The sequence below is a fragment of the Silene latifolia genome, chromosome 3 (assembly GCF_048544455.1).
Source record: "Silene latifolia isolate original U9 population chromosome 3, ASM4854445v1, whole genome shotgun sequence".
In the NCBI taxonomy this organism is placed as follows: domain Eukaryota; kingdom Viridiplantae; phylum Streptophyta; class Magnoliopsida; order Caryophyllales; family Caryophyllaceae; genus Silene; species Silene latifolia.
Genome location: NC_133528.1, coordinates 11,890,632 through 11,917,496, shown reverse-complemented (window position 1 = coordinate 11,917,496; position 26,865 = coordinate 11,890,632). Strand labels below are relative to the sequence as shown.

The window sequence follows — 26,865 nt, the reverse complement described above, 5'->3', positions numbered from 1 at the left end:
ATCAGTAAGTTAACTAACAAATAATCTATAATCTGTCGAATTATAAACTTGTTTGGACTGTCTATCAATATCATATAGGACATTGCATAATATCATGTTTTACGCTCGAATCCGCAATTAAATTACGATGATTGTACAGTGTAGTTTGTACAAAGATTATATGTTTGTTAATTCGATTTGTAATTTACAATGTTGATTGGGCCGAAGACGTTTAATGTTAACGTCTATGCTGATGGTGGGCGTTAATACCCAACGTTGCTATTGGCATGAACGTTGAATGTTGACGTACATGCTGATGGTGGACGTTGACATTCAACGTTCATAATGGCCTTGGACATTGAATTTGGACGTTTGTGCTGGTTGATGTTCAGCGTTGAATATCAACGTCATTGCCTATGACCAACGTTGATGTTCAACGGTTGACACCCTCCGCAACGTTGAACTTGAACATTCCGTCCACCCTCCAACGATGAGTAGCAACATCCCATGCCCCCTCAAACGTTGAGTATCAACGTCCCAACAAAAAAAAAAACATTCCACCGCCAACAACCACGAATCTAACAGAAAACGAAATTCATACACCCACATTTCTCAAATTTAAATCAATTAATCAATTAAAAAACAAATTGAAAATCTGGACAAAATGGAAGATTGAGAAATAAAACCAAAACCAACGACATCGTTAGAGGATAGTGGCGATGGTTGGTGTAGTGATTGGCTGGCAGTGGTGGACGAGGTGTTGGCAGTGGAGGGGGAGTGGTGATGCGATGACGGGCGACGAAAATGAGAACAGAGATTGAGAAGAAAACAGAAATGAGAAGAAAGACCAAGAGGGGGAGTGGTAATTAATGCAGTTGTGGGCGACGGTTATTGCGATGGTGTGGGGTGTGGCAGCGGTGGTGGCAACAATAGTGGCAACGGTGGTTAGGGGATTTGTGATTGTAAATTGTAAAAATAAAAGAGTGAAAGAGTAAGAGAGAGAGGGGGGAAGGGTAGTTATGTCTTTTTTTAATGAAAAACGTCGACGACGTTTCGCAACCCGGTTATTTATCTTTGGTTTATCACAAAAAATAAGGAAATAATATGGGGGCTAACTATTAAATGACAAGTTTGCCAATTTAAGTGTGGAAGATCAAATTACTAATCAAAAGACTTTTCTAAAATAGAAAGATGAACACTTGACTATGACACCTAACAAAGTAAAGGGATGCATATAAATATGACTCATCAACTGTTGCACATACCCATGTTGGTACTAGGTTAAAGTCAACCTAAAAGTGTTAATGTACTACGCCTCCATTGACTTATTGTCCCTAGTCTTTTTAAAAGTTTTATTTTATTTTTATACGGATAACCAATATAGAAAAATCAAAGTCCAGAAAAGCCAACTTATTTTTTCCCTCTTACTTTCAGATAAGAAAACCCCATCTCGAGAAAATAGTTATGTATATGAAACATGCGAAATAAAATAAATAAGCCAATAAATCAATAATGATGTCCTAAAATAATAGATATAACTAGTGTAGTTAGTTGTAACTCTAAATAAGAAAAGCTACACCTTTTTTACTCTGTTTGCACCTTTTTTTACACTTGTGAAATGTGATATATTCATATAAACTAGTTTTAAACCCGTGAAATTCAAGGGATGTTTTATATTTTATGGTTAGATGATTACCTTTATGCTAATACTCCATATATTGTTAATAAAGTTAAAGGTCATACGAAAGTCGATATTATATAAATGTAAAACACCACAAATTAGAGTTGGTTATTTGTACAATTCGTGTCCATATTATTTTAATTAAACGATAAGTTATAAGTTTAACACAACCCGACCCGACCTCATCCATTTTTTCAGGGTTAAAACCTAAAAATCTCGAGCATTGACCCATTCGATCTGGAACCCGAAATGAGCCGTTAATTTAAGTGAAACCCGACACGAAAACGTCGACCCGTTGAGGAAAAGATAAATTAAAATAATTTTTATTAAAATATCAATATTTGTTATATAATGTATTTGAAAAAAATAATTAAAAAATTAAACATTGTGTAACACCCCGATTTATAAAGGGGCCTCTAGCAAGACATTCCCTAATAAACCGGACTGTTACCATCTCGGTTTCCCGAGGTAGTGAATAACAAATTAAACTCCAAGGCAAATTACATAATTTCTTTAACTTAACCTTTTTACAAAACCTCATTTACATCAAATTACAAAGAACTAACATAAATAAAAGTGAAAGTCTTCTAAATGATGATCTAGCTACTAAGTCTTCTGATCCAGTGTCTCACGCCCATCAAGCTCCCGTCCTATCTCTTAAACCTGTCAAGTCTGCTCCCCAATATTTGGATCGTCACAGGTGTTCACGAATACACAGGGTCAACCACGAGGTTGAGTAGGGAATACAATGAAACAACAAAATATGATATGCATGCTCCTCCGTCACCTCCACCTCCATCTCAACTCATATCTCATAACCCGTACAACCCAAATGACCATACCGATCCCCTTAGACTATATATCGACCGTAGCCGATCTGCCAGCTCGCAGCTGAGGACACCAGGGCAAGTCCTGCAGAACCCGCCTGGGCCTTATCACAACATCATCATCACCACACTATCCTCCAACTCCAATGCACATGAAATGCTTAACAGTAAACAATGCAATGCAATATGTATACCATTGAACTGATCAATTATAAAATCATGCCAGCTACAAAATGTTGTGATAGCATACTCAATACGATCAACTCGATCAATCACAATCCAGTATATGAGGCATAGCATAAAGCAACAACCACGAAGTAAGTCAACGTTCACAACTTGGTCATACGAAACACAACAAATCAACACCATTCAACAACAACGATAATAAGTCAAGTGTATTCCCTACCTTTTCGCAATCCAAGCACGCACAAGCAATCAATTATGATCCTTCACATATCCATCACCTACATAACATAATTATGTATAATTACCACCTACTCAGTCAATTAATCATTCACATAACCTAGACTCATCGTAATTTAATAGGAATATCAACTTAAGGAACAAACACGACTTTCCCTGATTTTCCTGCACATGGCAGACTCGGTATAAAATGAATAACTAATTCCAGAAAATTCAAATTGATGCAAGGCCAATTGAATTGGAACCCCATGAGTCTTAGCTACAAATTATATCTAACGTGTTTTTCTCAAATTCCAAACTTATCAAGGGTTTTCAGACTGATTTCCAAAAACTGACAGAAACCGTCGCATAAAAAGTATTGATTCATAAAACGAGTTTGACAAATGATTCTTAAGTAAAACCAACGCCTAACTAATCTAAACTCTTTAAATTAAATATATGAAAAAGACCCAGCACCAATTCAATATCTAAATTATGCTTTAGAAGTAATCTTTCAGCCTCTACTGATTTGCGGACTTTTTAGATAGATGTTCACAAATAATTTCTTCAGGAAAAACTACACGGTGAAATGCTACCAATTTTCACAGACATAAACTAGGCTTGGAATAAACATGAGTCTCTTCTTTAACTTTTTGCAGCCCATGGCTTTAAGACAGGTAAAACACTCAAATAACACAGACCAACGAATCTGTAAATTGCTGTAACTATTCCATTCATTTATCTCATACAATTTATAATCAAAAACCCTCAAACCAATTCTAGGGTTACGAAAATTATCCCAATACTACTATAATTATGCTAATAATTGAATAAAGAGGTAATAGGATAGTCTACTTACGAAATAGGATGAGAATAGGCTGAGAAATCGCCTCGCAATTCCTCACGCGGCTCCCTTCACACACGGCTCCCTCTTCTCTCTTTTCTCTCTTTTCTCATGGTTAAAATGAATATGGTGATAGGGAGATTAGGGTTTGGTTAGATGGGTTATACATATAGGATATGTGCTATTAAGACGATACGGGCCTAGCCTAGTTAGATTAATTAAAACCCGAGTCACATAATTACCCGAGTCACAAATACACTACACGACCCAGCTGGTAACTCGGCCTAATATAATATCATATTAAAATACCGGGTATTACAGTCTACCCTCCTTAAGAGAAACTTCGTCCCGAAGTTTACCCTCTCTACCAACCAACGCAAACGAATTATGAAACGCATATACAAAAGTTTGTAAGGCACCCACCAAATTGAATATTAAACGCAGTATTACATTCCACCCTCCTTAAAATAAACTTCGTCCCCGAAGTTTAACCATAACAGAAACACATCATGTAACACTCCAACATAACCCACACAACGCATAACCAATATAGCTAAACTGAGAAATCACACATGAAAGTATAAAGATTTTACAATCCTACCCTCCTTAAACATGGTTACGTCCCCGTAACCTTCATTATTATAACAAAAGTTCTCAAACTACTGCTAACAACCGAAAGAGGATAAAAGATTCACAACTCACGTTCAAGTTAACTAATCCCTACTAAAGACAATCAATATACAAGCTCTCTCAAGGAAGCTACGATTCTTCTATCGGGCCGCTAAAGACATCGCCACGGATCGGAGCAAAAGCCACGTTGAATAACTTAAGACATTTCAGTATTAATCTAAACACTCTTCATATCAATCAATACATGCAATAACATTCACAGGATCTGCTTGTCAATCTAATTTATACATTACTACTCAGGTTACAAAGATGAAGATGCTTAGGTGCTTACATATGGTTCATGTCAAATAGCATATTTTCCAAGAAATATTGGTCGAATGACGAATGACGAATGCACATTGATTGGCAAATTTTACAAGCTTATTGGTCGAGTCAGTCAAGCGAGTAAAACAATGATATTGGAAAGTTAACATACAATACTATCATACATAAAATTTCATTCTTGGTGTTAAATATATTTAAACTGCACCCAACACCATGACATAAAAGATTAAATGTATTTAACTACACCAATTTTACAAATATTCATTACATATCATGCTAATATCAACATACCATGTTAACACACAACTCACTTAAATCACCACATTACATTTCCCGTTTTGACATTCGTAACTAACCACAACCCACTAATTCACTACATGAACGAACAACATGACTAAATTAACCCACTATTTGTGACTACGTTCTAGCTTCATTCCCTCGTACTAGCAAATATCATGAAACCATACAACCGGGACACTTTGGTGAAATCTCATTCAAATTTATACTCACACGACAAAATTTAACTTCATTTTCAAAACTTTTACTTTCATACTGGACGGTAAATAACTTTCTTAACATAAATCTTATAACAGAGCCGTCCATAGAATCCATTTAACTCAAAATCAGATAAACCTAACTCAATTCCTTCAAACAATACAAGCTTAGGTGTCGACTCATATTTCGTAATTTACAGGTTCATCTTATTCATTTCAGTCCTATCTTTACTAATGAACGACTATTACCTCAACATCAGGATTTTAGTCGCACTTCTTTACTCAGTTATATTCACGGCTAACACGACTACAACATTTAATCGGAGACCCCTTTTAGATAGTACACATTCCCTGGTGACGTCTTGTCAAAGCATACGATTCGTACCATAATGTAAAGCAAGTAACTACAATTTAACTGTGTTCGATCAAAATTTTACCTCTTTATTACAGATCTATTTATCACAGGTTGCATGGTCACACAAAAGTATAAGTACCAACTCAATTACATGTTAAATTTTAAAACGATTTATCACGTCATAAGAACTAGACAAGAGTCTAACCATATAGTCAATATAAGAAGATTATTAGTTTAGATCGGAGGCACACTATAAAATTCCCAGTTAAACTCCTTACGGAACCATCGACTGTGCGTCATGAGTAATTAACTTAATAATGTAGAAGCCAAACAACTGAAATTACAATTGAGTATTAATAGTTATGTGATTCACAATAACAACAAAATTACTTCCATATCACACATATGTTTAACATTTTAGCAACCATACCATTCAATTGTATCCATCAACTCAGTATAATTCATTTTCAACAAAAATAAAAGATATCGCATAAACAACTTAAACATGTACATATACCATCATATAACTTGTAAAACATTATCTATGACAAAAGATTAGTAAGGTGAACAAGTTCTCTGGTTTGCACGGTTTGAACAAATAGGCAACTCGCGGCTCAATTAAACGTAACTATAACGACTATCATTTAAACATACGTATGACATGTGAATCATCAAAGGGTTATCTCATTATAATTCGACGGTTCGAGAATATATTTCAAATATCGTAACTATATCGTAACTATATCAACTATGTTTCAAATATCGTGACAATTGCAACAATCACCTTAGCATTTCATGACAATACAACTATGAACATATCCAATAAGGAACAACAACACTATTTATTATCATATCATAAGTTTAGGTTCAACTGAAATAAATTAATGCAATGAAAGTAATAAGTATAACTATAGGCACACAGACTCACATAAAAGACATTAGAACTCAGATGACATCCTACATGTGTGAACATTTAGACATACTCATTACTACCATCCATGTGTAAACATTTAAACATAATTATTTTAAATATTCATGCGAGTATATTAGAACAATCAAGTTAATATTTAACGCCACCAACTTTACCAAGATATGACAATATAGTTTTATATTTATATATATCCGACCACTATACAAATATGATGAACACACCAGAGATATTATAACATGCCAAGTATAAAATATGCAAACAACTGGACTCGTATAAAATATTTCACCCTCGATTAAGAATCAAATTAAGCTATTCAATTTCACTCATACTATCATGCCAACAATGTTATAAACTAAACTTTAATTTTTTTTTTTATCACTAGTTAAGATACATAACCAATGAATATGTGTGCTACTATCATCATATAAGGACACTATAATTTCACATTAATAAGGCTCATGAAATAATCGAACAACTGCATGAAAACTCAACATAGCATTCACATTTTAAAAGTTATGATTCACGTTGTAACTTCCAAAAAAATCACGAATAAATAACCGTTCAACGAAAACTTGAGTTATATTACTTTTTATAACATACAGAGAGTTAATAATTCGTGAGAAAAAGAATGAGGTCCAAAGCTCAAGAATTCAATTTTTAAAGGATTTTACAACTCAGTTGGTCCAAACAAGTATGTGACAGCAATTGGTCCGAAACTTGGGTCAGTTTGCAAAACTTACCATTTAATTTAGAGACATCAAGAATTTTCGTGGCTTATCAATTTGAAAACATATGCGAATCTTCTGATCGATGGAGTTGGAATTATGCAAAAATTATTAATACAATTTAAATGAGGATTTTTACAAAATCGTTGGTCAAAACATCACTGCACAGGAACTTCCTGACCACAGCCCACTAAAACATTTATTACTCCTAATCCATATATCCTATAAGCATGAAACAAACGCCAAATGAACACTAACTCACGAGGCTATCTCTCATAAAATTTTCATCCAGAGGCAATAAACAAAAAAGAAATGGCAGTAAGGTCAATTAAAGAGTAAAATCAAACAAAACGAGTTTCAGCACTAGGTCATTCTTTACTATGTTACAAGCTCTTATGAACATACTATGTATACTAACCCATCCCAACTTAAATCTCACACTTTGTACTTACGTAAAAATATATCCCATAGAATCCCTTCGCATCTCGATCTACTCCTTACATCTAAATCACGATTGCTATGACTAGAAACATGCAATTCAATAGTGTTTCTGATTACTATCACAATACTATACTAGCATGGCTTCGGGATCACATAACCGCATATCATAAGACATAATAGTACTATCAACACGTCATTCAATATCCATCCAGATAAATATCATCAATTCGCAATTATTTCTATGCTCACGATTACCACAATCCAACACTTCATTGATTATCAACCTGAACACGAAAATTTATTTCTCATCTCCACAACATCATATGATCACGTCATCATTCATACAAAATACTTACCGTAACGTTGTCCTGCAGCATGGTTAGAATATATGGGTCTCAAGGTGTACATCCACTCGATTATATCCAAGGTTTTCCTTCTAACTACCCCATTCACTCAATTTATCTCGGGTTACCTGGTTCAAAACTGAGAGGGCAAAAGAGCACGCATTAAGGGCGCCTTCTTAACCGCACTGTGAGCTCCTAACAGTTTATTCCCGGGGGTTCATTTTATTTAGACACATCCTACGTTCATTGGGTTCATTGGTTTAGGCCTGAGGATCGTTCGCTCTGATACCACTTTGTAACACCCCGATTTATAAAGGGGCCTCTAGCAAGACATTCCCTAATAAACCGGACTGTTACCATCTCGGTTTCCCGAGGTAGTGAATAACAAATTAAACTCCAAGGCAAATTACATAATTTCTTTAACTTAACCTTTTTACAAAACCTCATTTACATAAAATTACAAAGAACTAACATAAATAAAAGTGAAAGTCTTCTAAATGAAGATCTAGCTACTAAGTCTTCTGATCCAGTGTCTCACGCCCATCAAGCTCCCGTCCTATCTCTTAAACCCGTCAAGTCTCGCTCCCAATATTTGGATCGTCACAGGTGTTCACGAATACACAGGGTCAACCACGAGGTTGAGTAGGGAATACAATGAAACAACAAAATATGATATGCATGCTCCTCCGTCACCTCCACCTCCATCTCAACTCATATCTCATAACCCGTACAACCCAGCCATACCGATCCCCGGTAGACTATATATCGACCGTAGCCGATCTGCCAGCTCGCAGCTGAGGACACCAGGGCAAGTCCTGCAGAACCCGCCTGGGCCTTATCACAACATCATCATCACCACACTATCCTCCAACTCCAATGCACATGAAATGCTTAACAGTAAACAATGCAATGCAATATGTATACCATTGAACTGATCAATTATAAAATCATGCCAGCTACAAAATGTTGTGATAGCATACTCAATACGATCAACTCGATCAATCACAATCCAGTATATGAGGCATAGCATAAAGCAACAACCACGAAGTAAGTCAACGTTCACAACTTGGTCATACGAAACACAACAAATCAACACCATTCAACAACAACGATAATAAGTCAAGTGTATTCCCTACCTTTTCGCAATCCAAGCACGCACAAGCAATCAATTATGATCCTTCACATATCCATCACCTACATAACATAATTATGTATAATTACCACCTACTCAGTCAATTAATCATTCACATAACCTAGACTCATCGTAATTTAATAGGAATATCAACTTAAGGAACAAACACGACTTTCCCTGATTTTCCTGCACATGGCAGACTCGGTATAAAATGAATAACTAATTCCAGAAAATTCAAATTGATACAAGGCCAATTGAATTGGAACCCCATGAGTCTTAGCTACAAATTATATCTAACGTGTTTTTCTCAAATTCCAAACTTATCAAGGGTTTTCAGACTGATTTCCAAAAACTGACAGAAACCGTCGCATAAAAAGTATTGATTCATAAAACGAGTTTGACAAATGATTCTTAAGTAAAACCAACGCCTAACTAATCTAAACTCTTTAAATTAAATATATGAAAAAGATCCAGCACCAATTCAATATCTAAATTATGCTTTAGAAGTAATCTTTCAGCCTCTACTGATTTGCTGACTTTTTAGATAGATGTTCACAAATAATTTCTTCAGGAAAAACTACACGGTGAAATGCTACCAATTTTCACAGGCATAAACTAGGCTTGGAATAAACATGAGTCTCTTCTTTAACTTTTTGCATCCCATGGCTTTAAGACAGGTAAAACACTCAAATATAGGGATGTCAACGAGGCGGGTATAAGCGGATACCGCCCCGCACCCGCCCCAGTTGGGGCGGGTATGGGTACAGCTTTCGCGGGTGATGGGGCGGGTACGGGTACAAAAATTCCACCCGCCATGGATGGTGGGGCGGGGATGAGTTTTACGTCATACCCACCAAATACCCGCCTACCCACAAATTATTAAAAAAATATATATATTATTATGACTTTCGATAATGTTATTTACTAATTTTATTGAAAATCTTAAACTAAGATTATAAATATGAAGATTTACGAAAATTTATAGTGATTAAATTACATTTTATTATAAAAATATTGACAAAAATTATGACATAGGTGGTTGGTGGGTAAACGGGGCGGGTACGGGTCTAGATTTTCTTTTGGTGGGGCAGGTACGGGTATGGAAACTTGTACCCGCCATGGGTGGCGGGGCGGGTACGGGTATGGGAATTGCTTGGTGGGTATGGGTACGGGGGAGCCTATATCCACCACCGCCCCGCCCCAATGACATCCCTACTCAAATAACACAGACCAACGAATCTGTAAATTGCTGTAACTATTCCATTCATTTATCTCATACAATTTATAATCAAAAACCCTCAAACCAATTCTAGGGTTACGAAAATTATCCCAATACTACTATAATTATGCTAATAATTGAATAAAGAGGTAATAGGATAGTCTACTTACGAAATAGGATGAGAATAGGCTGAGAAATCGCCTCGCAATTCCTCACGCGGCTCCCTTCACACACGGCTCCCTCTTCTCTCTTTTCTCTCTTTTCTCATGGTTAAAATGAATATGGTGATAGGGAGATTAGGGTTTGGTTAGATGGGTTATACATATAGGATAGGTGCTATTAAGACGATACGGGCCTAGCCTAGTTAGATTAATTAAAACCCGAGTCACATAATTACCCGAGTCACAAATACACTACACGACCCAGCTGGTAACTCGGCCTAATATAATATCATATTAAAATACCGGGTATTACACATTGAATATGATTAAAATATCAATATTAAATATACTTTAGTTTTAAAAAAAAAAATTGCTGATCTATAAAAGGCGTTAGATACTAATTATTGACCCGCACTTTACCCCTAATAACCCGACCCATACCCCATATTACTCGACCTGTATTTGAAGTTTTGAACCAACCGTACCCGTATGATCTGATCCGACCAACACGTTTGAGATATATAGGCAACATAAAGGATATATAACCCCACTTAAATGGTGTAAAAAATTATCGGGAAAATAATTTCAAATGAAGCCCGTCATTCTACCCTCGTATACACATTAAAAAGTCATCCGAAAATAATAATAATAATAATAATAATAATAATAATAATAATAATAATAATAATAATAATAATAATAATAATAATAATAATAATAATAATAATAATAATAATAATAATAATAATAATAATAATAATAATAATAATAATAATAATAATAATAATAATAATAATAATAATAATAGCAGATCACCATTATACAGGAGGTGTCTATACCTGGCACAATAAGCAAGCTCTCTCCCCAAGATGGGCTAAATTGGATCGTTTACTGGTAAACTCTCAGTGGTTTTTGCAATTTCCCTCTTCTGTTGTGACTTTCTTACCTGCTGGGGTCTCAGACCATGCTCCAGTGCTGCTCAATGTTCCTTATGCTAGGGTGTGTAAGCCATCCTTTAAGTTCCTGAATTGCTGGGCACTTTCTGGGGGTTTCCTTCCCCTTGTCTCTCTTAACTGGGTAAACCCTGCTTATGGCAGTAAGATACACTCCCTCTTTTTAAAATTACGAAGGCTTAGAGGTGGTCTTAAACATTTGCACTCTTCTGAATTTTCTGGAATCAAGGCTAGGGTTGCAGAGGCTAAGGCGAGCTTATCTAACTGTCAAATTCTCCTTCAAGCTTCTCCTCTGTGTCCTTCCCTTATTCTTCAGGAAAAGGATTTGCTTCTTACTTATACTACTCTTAAGGCTGCTGAATTGCGAGTTCTTTCTCAGAAAGCCAAGGTCCAACACCTCAAACTGAGTGATGCTAATACTCACTATTTTTATGCTAGCATTGCTGCTCGCAGAAATAGAAATACTATAGGGGCCATCAAGGATGCCCAAGGTCAATTTTGTCAAGGGCACAAGGAAGTGACGAAGGCTTTCCTTACTTTTTATCAAACTCTCTTGGGTTCTACTGAGCCAGTGCAGGCTCTTCCAGCTGATCTTTTCTCTTCCAATACTCTCTCTGACTCCCCTCAGCTGGAGGCTATGGTTACCTCTCGTGAGATTGAGCTTGCTCTTTTTTCTATTGACAGAAACAAAAGCCCTGGGGTTGATGGTTATAATTCTGGTTTCTTTAAAGACACTTGGAGTATCACTGGCCCTGATTTCCAAGCTGCAGTCCAGGAATTTTTTGAAAAAGGACGAATGCCTCAGGTTGCTAACTCTACCATCATTGCTCTTGTTCCAAAAAATGATGCTCCTTCCTCAGTGACTGAGTATAGACCCATCTCTTGCTGCACAGTTTTCTATAAAACTGTGAGCAAGATTCTTGCAAATAGGATGAAGCCTGTGCTGAATTCTATCATAGGGCTAGAGCAGGCTGCTTTTATAGAGGGCAGGGACCTCTTTGATAATTCCATGGTTGCTCATGAGCTTGCTTTTAAATACAATAGGAGCCTCCTGACACCTAGATGCATTTTAAAGGTTGATATTCGCAAAGCATTTGATTCTGTTAGCTGGGATTTCTTATCTAGTTGCCTGACTTTATTTGGTTTCCCTGAAAAATTTAGAAAATGGATCTTGGCCTGTGTTACTACATCCCACTTTTCTTTGAGCATCAATGGTTCCATAGAGGGGGTTTTTCCTGGCAAACGGGGTTTGAGGCAAGGAGACCCTCTCTCCCCTTATCTATTTGTCATTTGTATGGAAGTTCTTTCTAGATTGCTGAGGAATCTGCCCATTCATCCAGGCTTCTCCTATCATCCCAAATGCGTTCAAGTCAAATTAACCCACCTTATCTTTGCTGATGACTTACTGGTTTTTACCAGAGGAGACCTCCCCTCTGTTCTTGCTGTGGATAAGTGTCTCAAGTTCTTTGCTGCTCTTTCTGGCCTTCAAGTAAACCCCATGAAATCTAATCTTTATTTTGGTGGAGTTAATCCTCATGTCAAGCAGCTCATCTTAAGTACTACTGGCTATGTTGAAGGAGATTTGCCTGTTAGATACCTGGGGCTTCCCTTGTTCAGTTCCAGACTCACCCAAAAAATGTTCCTCCCTTTGCTTGATAAAATCAGGGAAAAAATTTCTCACTGGGCCAACCATCAACTCAGTTATGCGGGTAAGATTGCTCTCATCAACTCTGTCATCTTTGGTCTTCATAATTTTTGGGGTGCAAGTGTCTTATTGCCTAAGGGAGTTGCTAAGAGAATCAATAGAATGTGCAAAGATTTTTTGTGGGGTGTTAAGGAGGGTAGCAGGAGGATGGTGTTCAAAAGTTGGGAGAGCTTTTGTTTGCCTAGACAGGAAGGTGGCATGGACATAAAGGAAATTCTCAGTTGGAACAAATCACAACTTATGGTCTGGGTCAAAAAACTCATCACTGATGCCCCAAATATTTGGGTGAAATGGGTCAAGGCTTACTTGTTAAAAGGGGAAGACTTCTGGGAATTTCGACTTACAGCTGCTCACTCATGGTTTTGGGGTAATGTCATAGCAATGAGGGACTGTTTGCTTCAAATCACAGGTGGGAAAGCTCAAGCTATAACTTTGTTGTTGACCCCTGATTACAAGCAGCAAGTTTATCAGCTGCTGAGGACTAAAGGCTCGCCATTTCCTATGCATAAGTCCTTTGGTGACTCGTTTGCTTATCCTAAACATGCTGTGGTAGGTGTCTTGGCGGTTCAAAACAAGCTCCCTACGGTTGATAACTTGTGCAGTAGGGGTATGGTGCTGGTGAATCGCTGTGTTTTGTGTGAGCATCAGGCTGAGTCTGCGGCCCATTTGTTCTTTCAGTGTTCTTACTCAAAGGAAATTTGGCTAGGAGTGGCAGCCTGGCTGAGGTGCATCTCCTCAACTGATCTGCGTCTTATTTGTTCCTGGTTCAAAACCCATAACAGGGGGCGCAGTTGGCTCAAGAAGCAAAGAAGGTGTGCCTTGCTTAGCTCCATTTATCTTATATGGGCTGAACGCAACAAAAGGGTATTTCAGAATCTAGCTCGTCCTCCCTCTGCTCTGCTTTGGAAGGTCAAGTATTTGGTGTTTGTTAGATCTCAATGTAATGACAGTTAGCTTGTCTTAGTTTCTTTTTGTTGGTTTCTTGATTTGGTTTAAGGTGGCCTCTCTGGCTTTCCTTGTAGGAATTATAGGATATGTACCCTCTAACTTTATATTTAATATAATGATCATAATCTTTCTGCAAAAATAATAATAATAATAATAATAATAATAATAATAATAATAATAATAATAATAATAATAAGAATAATAAGAATAATAATAATAATAATAATAATAATGCCTGTAAAATGTATTCATAAATTATAGGTTAAGACAACCTCAATTATGAAACTGTTCATTTTTGTTAATAAAAAAAACATTTAGTTTTATTGTTAAATTAATAAAAAAGCTGTCTTTTTATTTAATGAGTTAAAAATTATAAAATAAAAGGGTCTTACACCATGAGACGGTCCATTTTTATAAAAATAAAAATAAAAAAACTATTTATTTAATGCTAACAAATAAGTTGTCTTTCCACATTATAGAATTGTCTCACAGTATAAGACTGTCTTAACTTAATAATTACTGACAACCACAATAGCTGATGGAGTATTTTTTATTTTTTATTTTACCATTACTGTAGCTTGTAGATTAACATGGTTAAGAGTGCGTTTGTGAAGAGTACCACCAATATAGGAATTTAAAATATATTCCGTAATTTCGGTTATAAATTAGTTTTAGAATCATATATTCCCTAATTTTGCTTGTATAAATATATTCCATAATTTTGCTTGAAACAATATCATCTATAGTAAATTATTTTATAATATATTTTTTCCATTAATTATATGAACTTGAAATATTCGTGAATTTAGAGATTGATTGATAATCATAATTTAATTTTAGTAAATAATGATATGTTTTATATTGCTTCTTTAATTGATTTAAGTGTTATGTTAAACTTTTTTTTTTCCCGCGATATGCGCAATGTTCAAATAACTCAAAATAACAACTCAAAAAAATTACAGAATGCCATGTAAACATGGCTGAAATGATTAATATATATAACTAGTTTAGACCCCACGCAATAAATGCACGGCATACATAGAGTTTTTTTTTAATAAATTACTTATATAATAGTGGTATCTCATTAATTGTTCATATTTATCATCATTGTATTTTTATTTCAGAAAAAAAGCTGTAATTGACACGATTATTCAAGAGAATTGAGTAATGTGCTGAAATATAATTGAAATAAAATATTTTTTATACCACAAATCTAATGATTTCAATTTTTTAATTCTCTTAACTTTTTTTTTTCACGAAAGAATAATGGTGATTTACAGTTTTGTTTTATACGTAATAGGTTTTGTTTTATAGGTATATGGATGTAAGGGTCAACTCACTCTCATATAATATCATAATTTTTTTTTTTGGCAATTTATAGTTTTATATAAATTTTATTTATATTTTTGTTAAAATATTATAGTTTAGAGTTTTATGAAAATAATATAATTTGATGAAAAGATTAATTTTAATGAAAATATAATAATTTAATGAAATAAAATATACTCCCTTTCCCTTTCTTTTGGGCACAAAAAATAAGAAAGGGGAAGAAAGAATGGAAAGAATTAATATAATAGGATAAGTTGTAAAATTTATAGGAAAGAGAAAATAATAAAGAATGAATAAAATTTACCAAAAAAGGAAATATGGAAGATAATCAAATAGTGTGAAAAAGGAAAGAGGAAAGATAATAGGAAATTGAATAGAGTAATTGTTAGTTTTTTATTTAGTGAATCCAATTAATTGTAATTAGTTTCCCTATTTAAGAAGATGCTTTTTGGAGTGAAAAATTAGAAATCATCTATTCTTTTAGTGGATAGGTGATGGTTTATGATGTACTTTAATTTATACGTGCTTTTCAGTGATATTTGAGATATTCTTCACTTCTTCAGATATGGTTATCATTTTGGGTTATAGTATAATAGGATTATCTGAAGATCATTGAATAACATGTACCTCCTTTGTTATTAGAGTATTACATAATGGAGCAAAAATGTAAACAATATTTGGATGACAAGATAACCAACCACTCATTTAAACTCGTCTTTTTAATAACTACGATATATTTGCTACTGTAGAAATTTCAAAAAAATTCTTAGGTTAAAAATTAAAAAAATTTAAGATTTTTTTTGAAATTTGTAATCTCTATCAAGACGAAATAATCTTAGGGAATAAAAGTTGTAAAGAACAAAAAAAACATACTCGTATATGTTAAATAAAGTTTTGATCGGACCTACTTGGACCCTAGCTCGATCTAGCTCAGCCCTAAGGGCCGATACTGATTGGGCCATACTCGACCCTACTCCTTGATTTCCAAGATTCAACGTAAGACTTTCCCAAGATTTGGGTAGATTATATTGGGAGTTTTGTCTCAAGATTCATGTCAAGAATCACCAATAATCTTACCCTTAAAACAAGAAAGTGTCAACATTTTTTAGTAAAAATAGTCATTTAATGATAAAATATTATAATTAAAGTTGTCGTTTTTTAACCAAAAAGCTCTTGGTAATATTTTAGCAAAAAAAACATTTACATTTTATTGTAAAATGGTCACATCTAATCAGACTGGCCCATCTTAATTTCAGACGAAAATAATATGTCTGAAACAAGAATTTACTTTGCTCAATTCTCTTTTACGACCCTTTTTCTCTCATTTTTGTAAATACATTGATTGAAAAACAAGGCGAGCTATAATTCTGCAATAATAATGAAGGTCTTCACCATTCGATGACGGTGCATTTTTGGAGTATCATTATACACCTTGTATGACTGTATGAGGTGTTCTTATTATCATTATATCATTATTATAATATTCATTTTACTTGTTTTAAAATATAAGAAGTATTACTTACTCCATCTCAATCATTTGTTATCTTTGGTTTAACACAAAAATTAAAACAAGAAAAGATGAGAGCCAACTATTAAACGACAAGTTGACCAAATCTTATCTATATTAATACAAAAGACAATACTCAATCCTCAGCGCGCCACGTCATTAATGCAATTTTTTTTTTTTTTGGAAATTCATGTTATGGTGGGACCCGTGAGTGTGCAATGTATTTATTTCTTCACATTTCCGTCTTTTCAAACATGCGATAAATTCCGTCTTACAACAACTTCTATGAAATAATATTATGAAAAAATTCTATGAATTAATATTATGAAATAATTTTATACATTCCGTGTAAATAAAATTAATAACATATACGCGGAATGAATTACAAATGCGAGTAAATGAAATTGAATTACATAATTTTTAAAACAAAATTACATAATTTCAAGAAGGAACGAATAACATTTATATACGGGATCGAACAGAAAACGCAAATGAATTACATACATATGTTAAAGTTGATTATATTAGATTATATTTCTTTTATCCGGATGTAAAGTTTTTTATGTATGCAATTTTTATTTACAAGAGTAGATTACGTTATTTCCTTATAAACCAGTGTATGTGAACACATGTTTTTAACAAATTTAAACATAAATTATGTAGATCGTAGATTTAGACCAATTAGATAAGTACAATAGAAATGCAAAAATAAATATACATCCAAAAACATTAATACTGGCCCAAATACATACCCGTGCAATTTTGCACGGGTTTAAAACTAGTTGAGGGTAAATGATAAAATCTCTATCCCTATACTATAAAAGCCAAAACATTTTTTGCAGTTCTATTGGTCCCTTATTTTTGGGGAGAGAAAATGCTTTGATTTCAGTAGGTCCCCCCTCCCACCATGTTTTTTGTGGGAATTAATTACCCTCCCCCTTCTTAATCTCTCCATTTTTTTTATTTCCAAGTTTCATGCTAACTACTATTAAAATCACCACTCAAAAAAATCCAAATTATTAAAATCAACATGCAATAATATAGATATATTATAATCATAAGAATTTTTATCTAAACCAAATATCATGTAGATCAACCTTTATTCAAATCAAGATGCATGTGTTTAAAAAAACCATTATTAAACTTATTTTATAAGAAGAGCATGGTAAAAGTAAAACAAAGCCTAAATTATACTTCTATCTTCACCGCACAATCAATCACACATCCTCTTTGCTTAATCGAGTCCCCTCCATCTCTTTCCCTTTTATGTTTTATATTTTTATTTTTACACACTCAAATTTTTTGTATCTTTTACGTTTTCATAATTCATCATATTATACTGAAAAAAATATCAAAATCTCTATCTAAAAAATAGGTTTTCCATCATATGACATGAAAATTCGATTTTCAGTGATATAGGGTTATTTACTTTTAATATTTGATTATATTCTTCTTACTGTATTTGTTTACATACTTGTGAGATGCATGTAGTCGATGTGAATTAATAATATTTTTTTTAGATTTGTTTAGTTAATTGATGATATTATTATATTTTGATTTTTTAGTTTAATAATGGTTTTTATCTATGTTTTTTTTAAAACACATGCATCTTGATTTGAATGAAGGTTGATCTAATTTTCATGATTTTTGGTATTATAATCCCATATCAGATGATTTTTTTTCCAGATATATATTATGATTGATAATTATTTAATTTTTGTAAGATTATTAATATTGAGTATATGACTAACTTACTGAATAATAATTATAGATACAACTAATAGTTGGGGAAATTGTAGGGCACAACTGCACAACAAAAGAGTTAGCCATGTCGATCTCTAGTACAGTTCACATCGATGGGATAAAAAAACATAATTTATGCGACATAAACATGCATGGTACGGAAAAAAGTATCCTTAGTCGTTTATTACAAGTCTTTGTGTAATTTAATTGATCAAGTGAGCATCGATGTAAATGCGAGTTTCTAAAATCAATCAATTTTGAAATTTTAGTTTTTATTGATAAATACTGCCATTTACAATTTATAATAAGCCTTATATGTGACTATGCTAGTATACGACTGTTTTATCTTTAATTTTATATGAGTATATATGTTAAAATTTAAAAAAAAAAAATTAAAAGAACTGAAATTTTTAATATAAGAAAATTATTGAACTTTTTAATAAATATATATCGTAGTTATTAAAAAGACGAGTTTAAATGAGTAGTTGGTTAATTTCCCATCCAAATTTTGTTTACATTTTGCATGTTTATTCAAAGCTCTTACAAAACTTTGCGTCATTATGCAGTACTGTAATAACAAAGCTGATACACATGTTTAACAGCTGATGATGGTTCCGCCATGCATGACAATTGTGTTTATTAACATTAACAAAATTAATATCCGCGCACTACAAGTTACAACACACTGCTCGTATAATCTAGCGACAAAAAGGTTTTCATGACGAAAATGCATCAACAGTTTCACTTCGAACCAAGTATTAAACATGTATTATCGGACTTCAGCTATGTCGATAAGGAGAAGATCAGAGTCAAATCATTTCATAAATAAAAAGAGTTTTTGTTACCAAACTAATTGACAACAAGTGAAATAATTCATTTATTAATTAGGTTACTACTAATGACAACAAGTGAAATAATTCACTTATTAATTAGTTACTACTAGAAAAGATAAGTTAAAGACAATTCTTACAAAAGCTACACTTTACTTTCAACTGGCTTTTTTACCTTGCAATCTCTCATAACTGCAATAATAAGTCTAACATTTTCTATACGTATATGTTCTAGACCCCGCTTATTAACACGAAATTCGGTGCCCAATATGAGATGTCTTTGAAGAGATAACTATATAACACTCCAATTTTTAATCTCCGTTAGGGTATCCTCATCCAAGTCAAAACTCCTTATCACATCCACCTCCATATTTCTCTGAAAATATCGGACCACACAATGGAATCTAACCGGCTCCACAATGTCTATGCACAGGGTAATGAAGTTATTTCTTTAATCACGACTGGTATACAACCCGTATACCGCATTTCTCAAATTTGTTATCCTAAAGTTTGTCTATGCCTATGCTATCGGTTGCTTGCTCGTAGCTTGCCTTAAAACCACCATCTCCAACATCACTTGGCATAACTTTACAATCTCTACATTTTCGCTCAGCCGAATTGTTTTTCGGGTCATTAGTGTCAGGTTCACTTGTCCCTATTCTAAATGCAACAAAATAGACTGTAGCTCTCACGCACTTCACCGTTACATAAATACGATCTTCGTCCTGAGTCATTTCAAACAACACGTTCATTAGGGATGAGACGAAACTCCAGCTTGTTATCGGAAAACCTTTAAGGTCTTTCGAAACCGAATAACTCGTACGTAACGATATACAATAGCCATTATACTTCTCCCAAAAAAGTCTTGATAGCCCACCTAAATAATCATTTTTGGAATTAAATTCCGGATCATCTAAGTTAATTATGAGATCTTCCATTTTTTTTAGTTTAAAAAATAAGTGAGAAATAAATATGGAGTAAAAAAGGTGAGTTAAGTTTTCTGGTTTGTGTAGAGGGTTATATTGATTTTATGATACTCCAACGTCTAGGCCTGCTAATGTCTTTAATGTTTTTTATTTTTTTATTTTACAATTAGAAATGTCTTTAATGTTAGACTACAAGAAAACAACCATATATTACTTTTTTTTTTATAGGACATATATTTTACTTCGTACTTAATGAGTAGTTTTAATTAGCCTAAGGTATAATTTTTCGAACAAAGAAAATGTATTAGATCCTCCATTTTTTTTAAGCTTAAAAGAAAATAAATGTAGCCAGTTATTTGAAGGTAAAATGAATGTTGTTTGGCCCAGTTTTAGAAGTGCTTTTCCATTGAATAAGCACAAGCTAGGCCAAAAAATCAATTTTGAAGAAGTTAAAATAATTTCTTTTAAGCCCAAAAGTTAATTTTGGGAGCCAAAAGTAGAAGCATCAATTTGGTGCTTCTAGCTTTTACTTTTATTTTATAAATTTTTAATGCATAAATGACTACTTATATGTTGTAAACATGTCAAAAATAAATAAATTAATACTTATTAATTCATATTTTTTCATTCTCTACAAATCGAGACCCATCTTGATATACTTTTCAACAAAAAATTTTATTTTCCATCCGCTTACGTAAAAAGTGTTGTTGAGAAGTCGTTTTTTTTGTAAAATATTAGGCCAAACACCAGCAGTATCGAGAAGTAGCTTATTAAAAAACTCATTTTTAAAAGCAAAAACAGTTTTCGTAAAGCGGGACCAAACATGCCCGTAATGTGATTTTGATCATATAAATTTACGTATTTATTAGGAAATTAAAATAGGCTAAATAAATTACGTAATAAACAAATACAAATTGTACATTTTTTGTGATATTCTAAATCCTAAAGATAGCACTTTTATAAAGACATTTTCGATATTTGTGCTTGTTTTGAGTAAGTTTCTTTTGCTTTCGTTCGTAGGAATTTTAATAAGGTTGCGTGTGGACTAGCTCATGCAATGCCATGGGTTGCTGACAGACGTAGTTGGAATGTTGATCTTCCGAATTGGATAATGTCTTTGGTTCTTGATGATTTAATAGTAAGGTATTAACCCTTATGGGGTTTTTATCAAAAATAAAATAAAAAATAATAATAATACAAACAGTGTCGTTAAATGGATTGTGCAGTATTAAATGAGAATTTGTGAAATTCTTAACGCTCCTTTAAAATTTACAAAATTAGTCGTCAATCTAACGATACATGGTGAAATAACTGTGTAAGTAACTTACATCGGTTAAAACTGGTCGCCAATCTAATGACATGTGGTAATTGATAAAAAATTTCTATACTCCCGTCTTAAACAAAAATTACATTGGAGTGCTTAATATAATTGATCGTTATATAATATAGTATAGAATATAGTCTTAGACAATATTTACTCGTACAAAGGTAAAATTACTCCGATCAATATGCTTTCTTGATATCTTATCTTGCACCTTTTATAAAAGTGTTAGCCCAGTTTTACTATTCAGTATTCACTAATGCATAGTATCTTGTAGAATGAATAGTAGCAAGCAATTGGGTTGGGCAATTGGTTATCATGCGAGTTTGGACAGTGATTTGTTGGGGATTCTCTTTAGGCTGGGCTAACAATGGGTTACAGTTTCATCTTACCTTTCTCATCTTATGTTTCCTGTTGGGCCTATTCTTACAATGCCCTTTGTTAACCCAACCACACACACTCTCATTAATTCCACTTTTCCCTCTGTTCCTCTCCGACTTTAGTTCCTCTTCCTCGTTCATATTTTCCAATCTATTCTTCAACTTCAGTCTCAAAATCCATATAAATTCTCCTTTCTCTTTGTTTATCTCATATAGCTTTGGTTGAGGGGTTTCATTTAGTGAGCTTCTAATTTTCTGGTATACATTTCTTCTTCTCTTTCTCCCTTTTTATGGAAAATGTCTACCTCTTTTTCTAAATTAGGGTTTCTATTTCAACATTAATTGCAATTTAATTCACGTTATTTCTGCAATTCTGCTCATTTGAAGGCTATTGCTATTGATGATCCTCGTATTATAGATAGTATTGTTGCGCTAATTAGTGGCCGTTTCCCTCTTTTCAGCTGTGGTTTACAAATTCTGCTCGCAAATCTCCTCAAGCGGTCTCTAATTCTATTTTTTGGGGTTTTCAATTTGATTGGGATGTGGTAGCATGGGGCTGCGCTTGGTAGGGAGGTCTGCGGATCGATCCCGCACAACTGCGATTGGGAGGGGTTTAAATACCGTAATCCTTGGACACGCCCCGAAATCCGGATTAGTTGGTCCAATGTGGTTCGGATTACTGGATGGTTTAGACCGGAAAAAAAAAATTTGATTGGGATGTTGTTAAGGTCCTTTTAGGTGTTAATCCTATTACTAATGTTTTTCTTATAGGTCCGACTCTTCTTCCGTATCCGATTTGTTGTTTGCGTTTTATCGAGTTGTACTGCATTTTATGTTTATCATTTACACATTCGTTCTAGATTCTTTTATTTTTTTTTTCTTTTACGTGTTTTTTTTCTCCTTTTAAACAGATCTTATAAGTGATTCAGAATATTAATTCTCTTTTTTTTTTTTTTAATTTGATTTCAATTGTGCACTGTTGATTTGTTAGGTTTTTCTTTCGGATTTGTTTGTTGATTATGTTGTAGTGTGTAGGTGTTTCATGGTATTTGTGTTGTTGCTTCACCTGCTCTACCTCTTAAACCTGAATAAAGTCAAATGGAATTATAGATAGGAGATATGATTGACTCAGTTTGTGATAACTTTAGTCACTGGCACATTACTTTAGTAGTTTGTGATATGGTATGATCTGATTAACTTAGTTTGTCGAAATTGAATGCTTTTTTGTTGTTGTTTTATGGGCCATAAATGTTAGGTATAATTCTAATACCCGGATATTTAAATACCGATAAAGGAACCTTGAGATGCTTGAGAGAAACCTTAGATTGGACGAAAGACCATTTGTGAGTAAGACATAGCGGCGTATTGGACCAAGTATAACCTGTACGAGATCTAGTGGAGAGTCCAATTACCGAGTAGGTAGAACTCGGTCGAATACGAGTTGTACTCGACCGTGTAGGTGGCACTCGACCGAGTGGACTGTCAAAGACCGATATAACTTAAGACGGGATAACATTTCACCTAACTCTAATTCATTTCTCTTTATCTATAAGACTCTCCCTAGACCTCTCCCACGATGTTCTAGCTTGAATCTGAAGTTGGTGCTTCCTTGCCCCCACCTTATTCCCGATCTATCCTTTGTAAGTCAGAATCTCACTTTTTCTATTTTTCTTATCTTAAGACCTCACGTTTGGGGGTTTTGTTATGGGTAATTTATTAGTATTCTTATGGGTAATTAAGGGGTGTTAATAAGGGGTTTCGTGTTGTGTAATACTCCCTCCCATTCCAAATAACCTTCCCTCTTTCCTTTTTCATCTATTCACAATACCTTCTCTTTTTTCTCATTTAGTAAAGTTCTATACTTATTTTAATCACTTCACCCCACAATACTCATATTTTATCTTATTTAATCAACTCACCCCACAAAAATACTTATTTTAATCACCTCACACCACAATAATATCCCATAATACCTTTCCTCTCTTCAATTATCTCACCATATAACAATACTTTAGTTTATTTAATTCAAACACCCTTAATTCTCGTGCCATCCATGAAGAAGGAATGTTATATGGACTAAGAGGGAGTAGTTATTATGTAATTTATGAAGGATGAGACGGTTTTGTGAGATGGATTTTGCTTGTTTTGGACCCATGCATTTCTCATTTTTTTTAAGAGGATAAGCGCTATTGCTTAAGGAGTATGCTAAAAGGTATGTTCATCTACTCGGTTTTGATAATGTGAATACTTATTGGTGTGTCAATTGTCATTGTTTTCATGGTATAAGTCGTATTACACCATATTGAGATATTTGGGGATTGTTGTGGATTTCATGTAGTTGTCGAAAATGCATTATAATATGGTATTGAGTTGTGATGACTCGAAGAGTCGGGATATTTGAGGAATTGATGTTCATAACGTATTTGGGAGTGAGTCCCATGATAAGTCGTATATTGGCATATTGCATTGCGTTTTACATTCACTGTGATTATCGCATGTGTTGGAGGACATTGTGGAGACGAGGTTGTTGTTGAGGAGACGTAAGGCGGTTGGAAAACCGTCTTATATTTGGGTCGCCTCTTGGAGATTCTCACTCCAAGAAAGATGTGCACATTAATGACTTGAGCTATAGAGGGAAGCGTGTGGTTGAGGCAGGACGTCTTACAGGGATTCGGTTAGCGCCCGGGTCCAGCTGTTTGATGGGCAATACTGCGGTGTCGTCACCTTACTGTGGGTGTTTTCCTGGTATCGGTGAAATAATGGTGTAGTTGTCATGGATGTAGCATCGTGTCTTATACATTCTATATCGTATTGCATTTTCATACATTTGTCTCGTGCTCAGGTATTTATATTGTTGAAACTGGCGTGTGTTGGTTCTATGTAAATTGTCACCTATTTTCGGAGTGTCCTGTGTTGATCCATTGATATTTTTTTTCATATAGGGGGCAATTGATTACAGGTTTATATTTGGTAACACGCGGGAGCATGGGCGATACACAGAGGTGGGGTCAAGTTGTTTAGTCGTACGATAATTGGCATAGATGTAGTAGTGGTCATGTATAGAACTCACTTGTATTATTCATTTATTCAATTGTAATTTATTAAATATGTTTATATAAAGAGTTACTTAATTGTAGTTTCGATTCACTACCTCGGTAAACCGAAATGGTGACATATCCCGATTACCTTGAACGGGTAAGAAGGGGGTGTTACAATAATTAAGTAATTTAGGGTTATTTTAGTTGTTTATAGAAACGTAGCACACCCCTCTTAATGAGAATTCACCTCTTAAACTCCAACTTGTAGTTTGATTTAATATTAGTATAGAATATTGGTCTTCTAAATGCTTTTATTGTTTCAGTCACGCTTGATCGGTTGTATATAAGGCATGTATGACATGCTATTAGTCATTTTTTTTCCTGCGCTGATAGTAATCTGCTTGTGATTATGAATTGTTTTAGGGTATCCATACCCTGGAATAACCACTCCATTGCATCTGGTATCGCTCCTACTCGCTGGGAGGTTATCAATCCTCCTGACTCAGTCCTAAATGGACTATTCTTCCTGCTAGTCTTCGTCTAGCTTAGCACCATCGGTATCTTGCTTGCGTGGCCTCCTATGCCCGAGGTTTTGGGTGAGTGCGGAGGTTTGGCTGGCACCGGGGTCGCCTTGGCCGATAGACTGGTTGATGCGGCTGTGGCCCATGTTGTTGCAGGGAGAGAACTTACCACGGGTGGCTGGGAGGTCGAACTTTGGGCATCAGAGGTGTTATGGCTGGATCCGGACTTGCTGGGCTGACTTAAAATTTGACCACTTAGCCCCACGATGGGCGCCAAACTGTTTTGGTAAAAACTTACCTATTCACGATTAAAATTAGAGTGGATTTAAATGGTCAATTGTAGGTCGAATACTTGGTAGTGTGTACGAAACGAAAAGCAAGAAGGACGTAATAAAAGTGCAAAAAGGTATATGACACAAAAAAAATGGTGTCGCGGAAAATCCGAATGCGGGAAAAACCGCGGAAGATGTCGGTATCACGCCAATGGATGCACTATAATGTTCTGGGAGTATTGAGGTGGAACAACGTAACAATACAATTGTAGGCAAGATAAATGACGTAGCTACTGAATAAAGCTAAATGAATATTTTCTTGAGTGGAGATTGAGTAAATGATTGATGCCCCTTGCTATTGGATCTCATGTGGTATTTATAGGCTTTATTCTTGATAGGCTGTTCTTCAACAACCCATTCCTTTTTTTGCTCAACAGTCCCTTGCTTCGTGGAGGTTTATTTGACCGTGTCGAGGGCTTGACTTGATTGTGCTTTTTCCTGAGATATTTGTTGTGCCACATCATCAATCCACTTCCTATTTCATGCGCTAATCATCTGATGCGACACGTACATCCGAATGTGTGGCAAAAAATAGCCCAAACATTCAACTCAACTTAACTAAATTCGATTAAAATTTATGCAAACGAGGCCGATCGATTACCTCATCTATCACATAAATTGACTTAATCTATCTAATGATGTATAATTTACTATATACACTAGTATAGATCTCGTGCATTCGCACAATATTTTAGATTGTAATATATTGAGAAATTAAGATTATTAATAAGTATGCTTTAAATTTATTGTTAAGTCTAAAATATTGATGTGTTCTATTAACTATTAAGATAGAAAAGTGAAAACTTGAGTACAATTTTACATATGAAAATCAATTATCATTAC

At 34.3% G+C, this 26,865-nt stretch overlaps 1 protein-coding gene across 1 annotated transcript; it reads left to right on the top strand.

Annotated features, from left to right (window-relative positions):
- The first annotated feature begins 875 nt into the window (after window positions 1-875).
- On the top strand, window positions 876-25,929 carry LOC141648671 (uncharacterized). The gene is made up of 8 exons (XM_074457395.1): window positions 876-941; window positions 11,396-14,061; window positions 21,451-21,568; window positions 22,519-22,597; window positions 24,900-24,973; window positions 25,074-25,143; window positions 25,593-25,630; window positions 25,714-25,929. The coding sequence occupies exons 1-8, from the start codon at window positions 876-878 to the stop codon at window positions 25,927-25,929; spliced, it is 3,327 nt and encodes a 1,108-aa protein (XP_074313496.1).
- The last annotated feature ends 936 nt before the right edge of the window (window positions 25,930-26,865 follow it).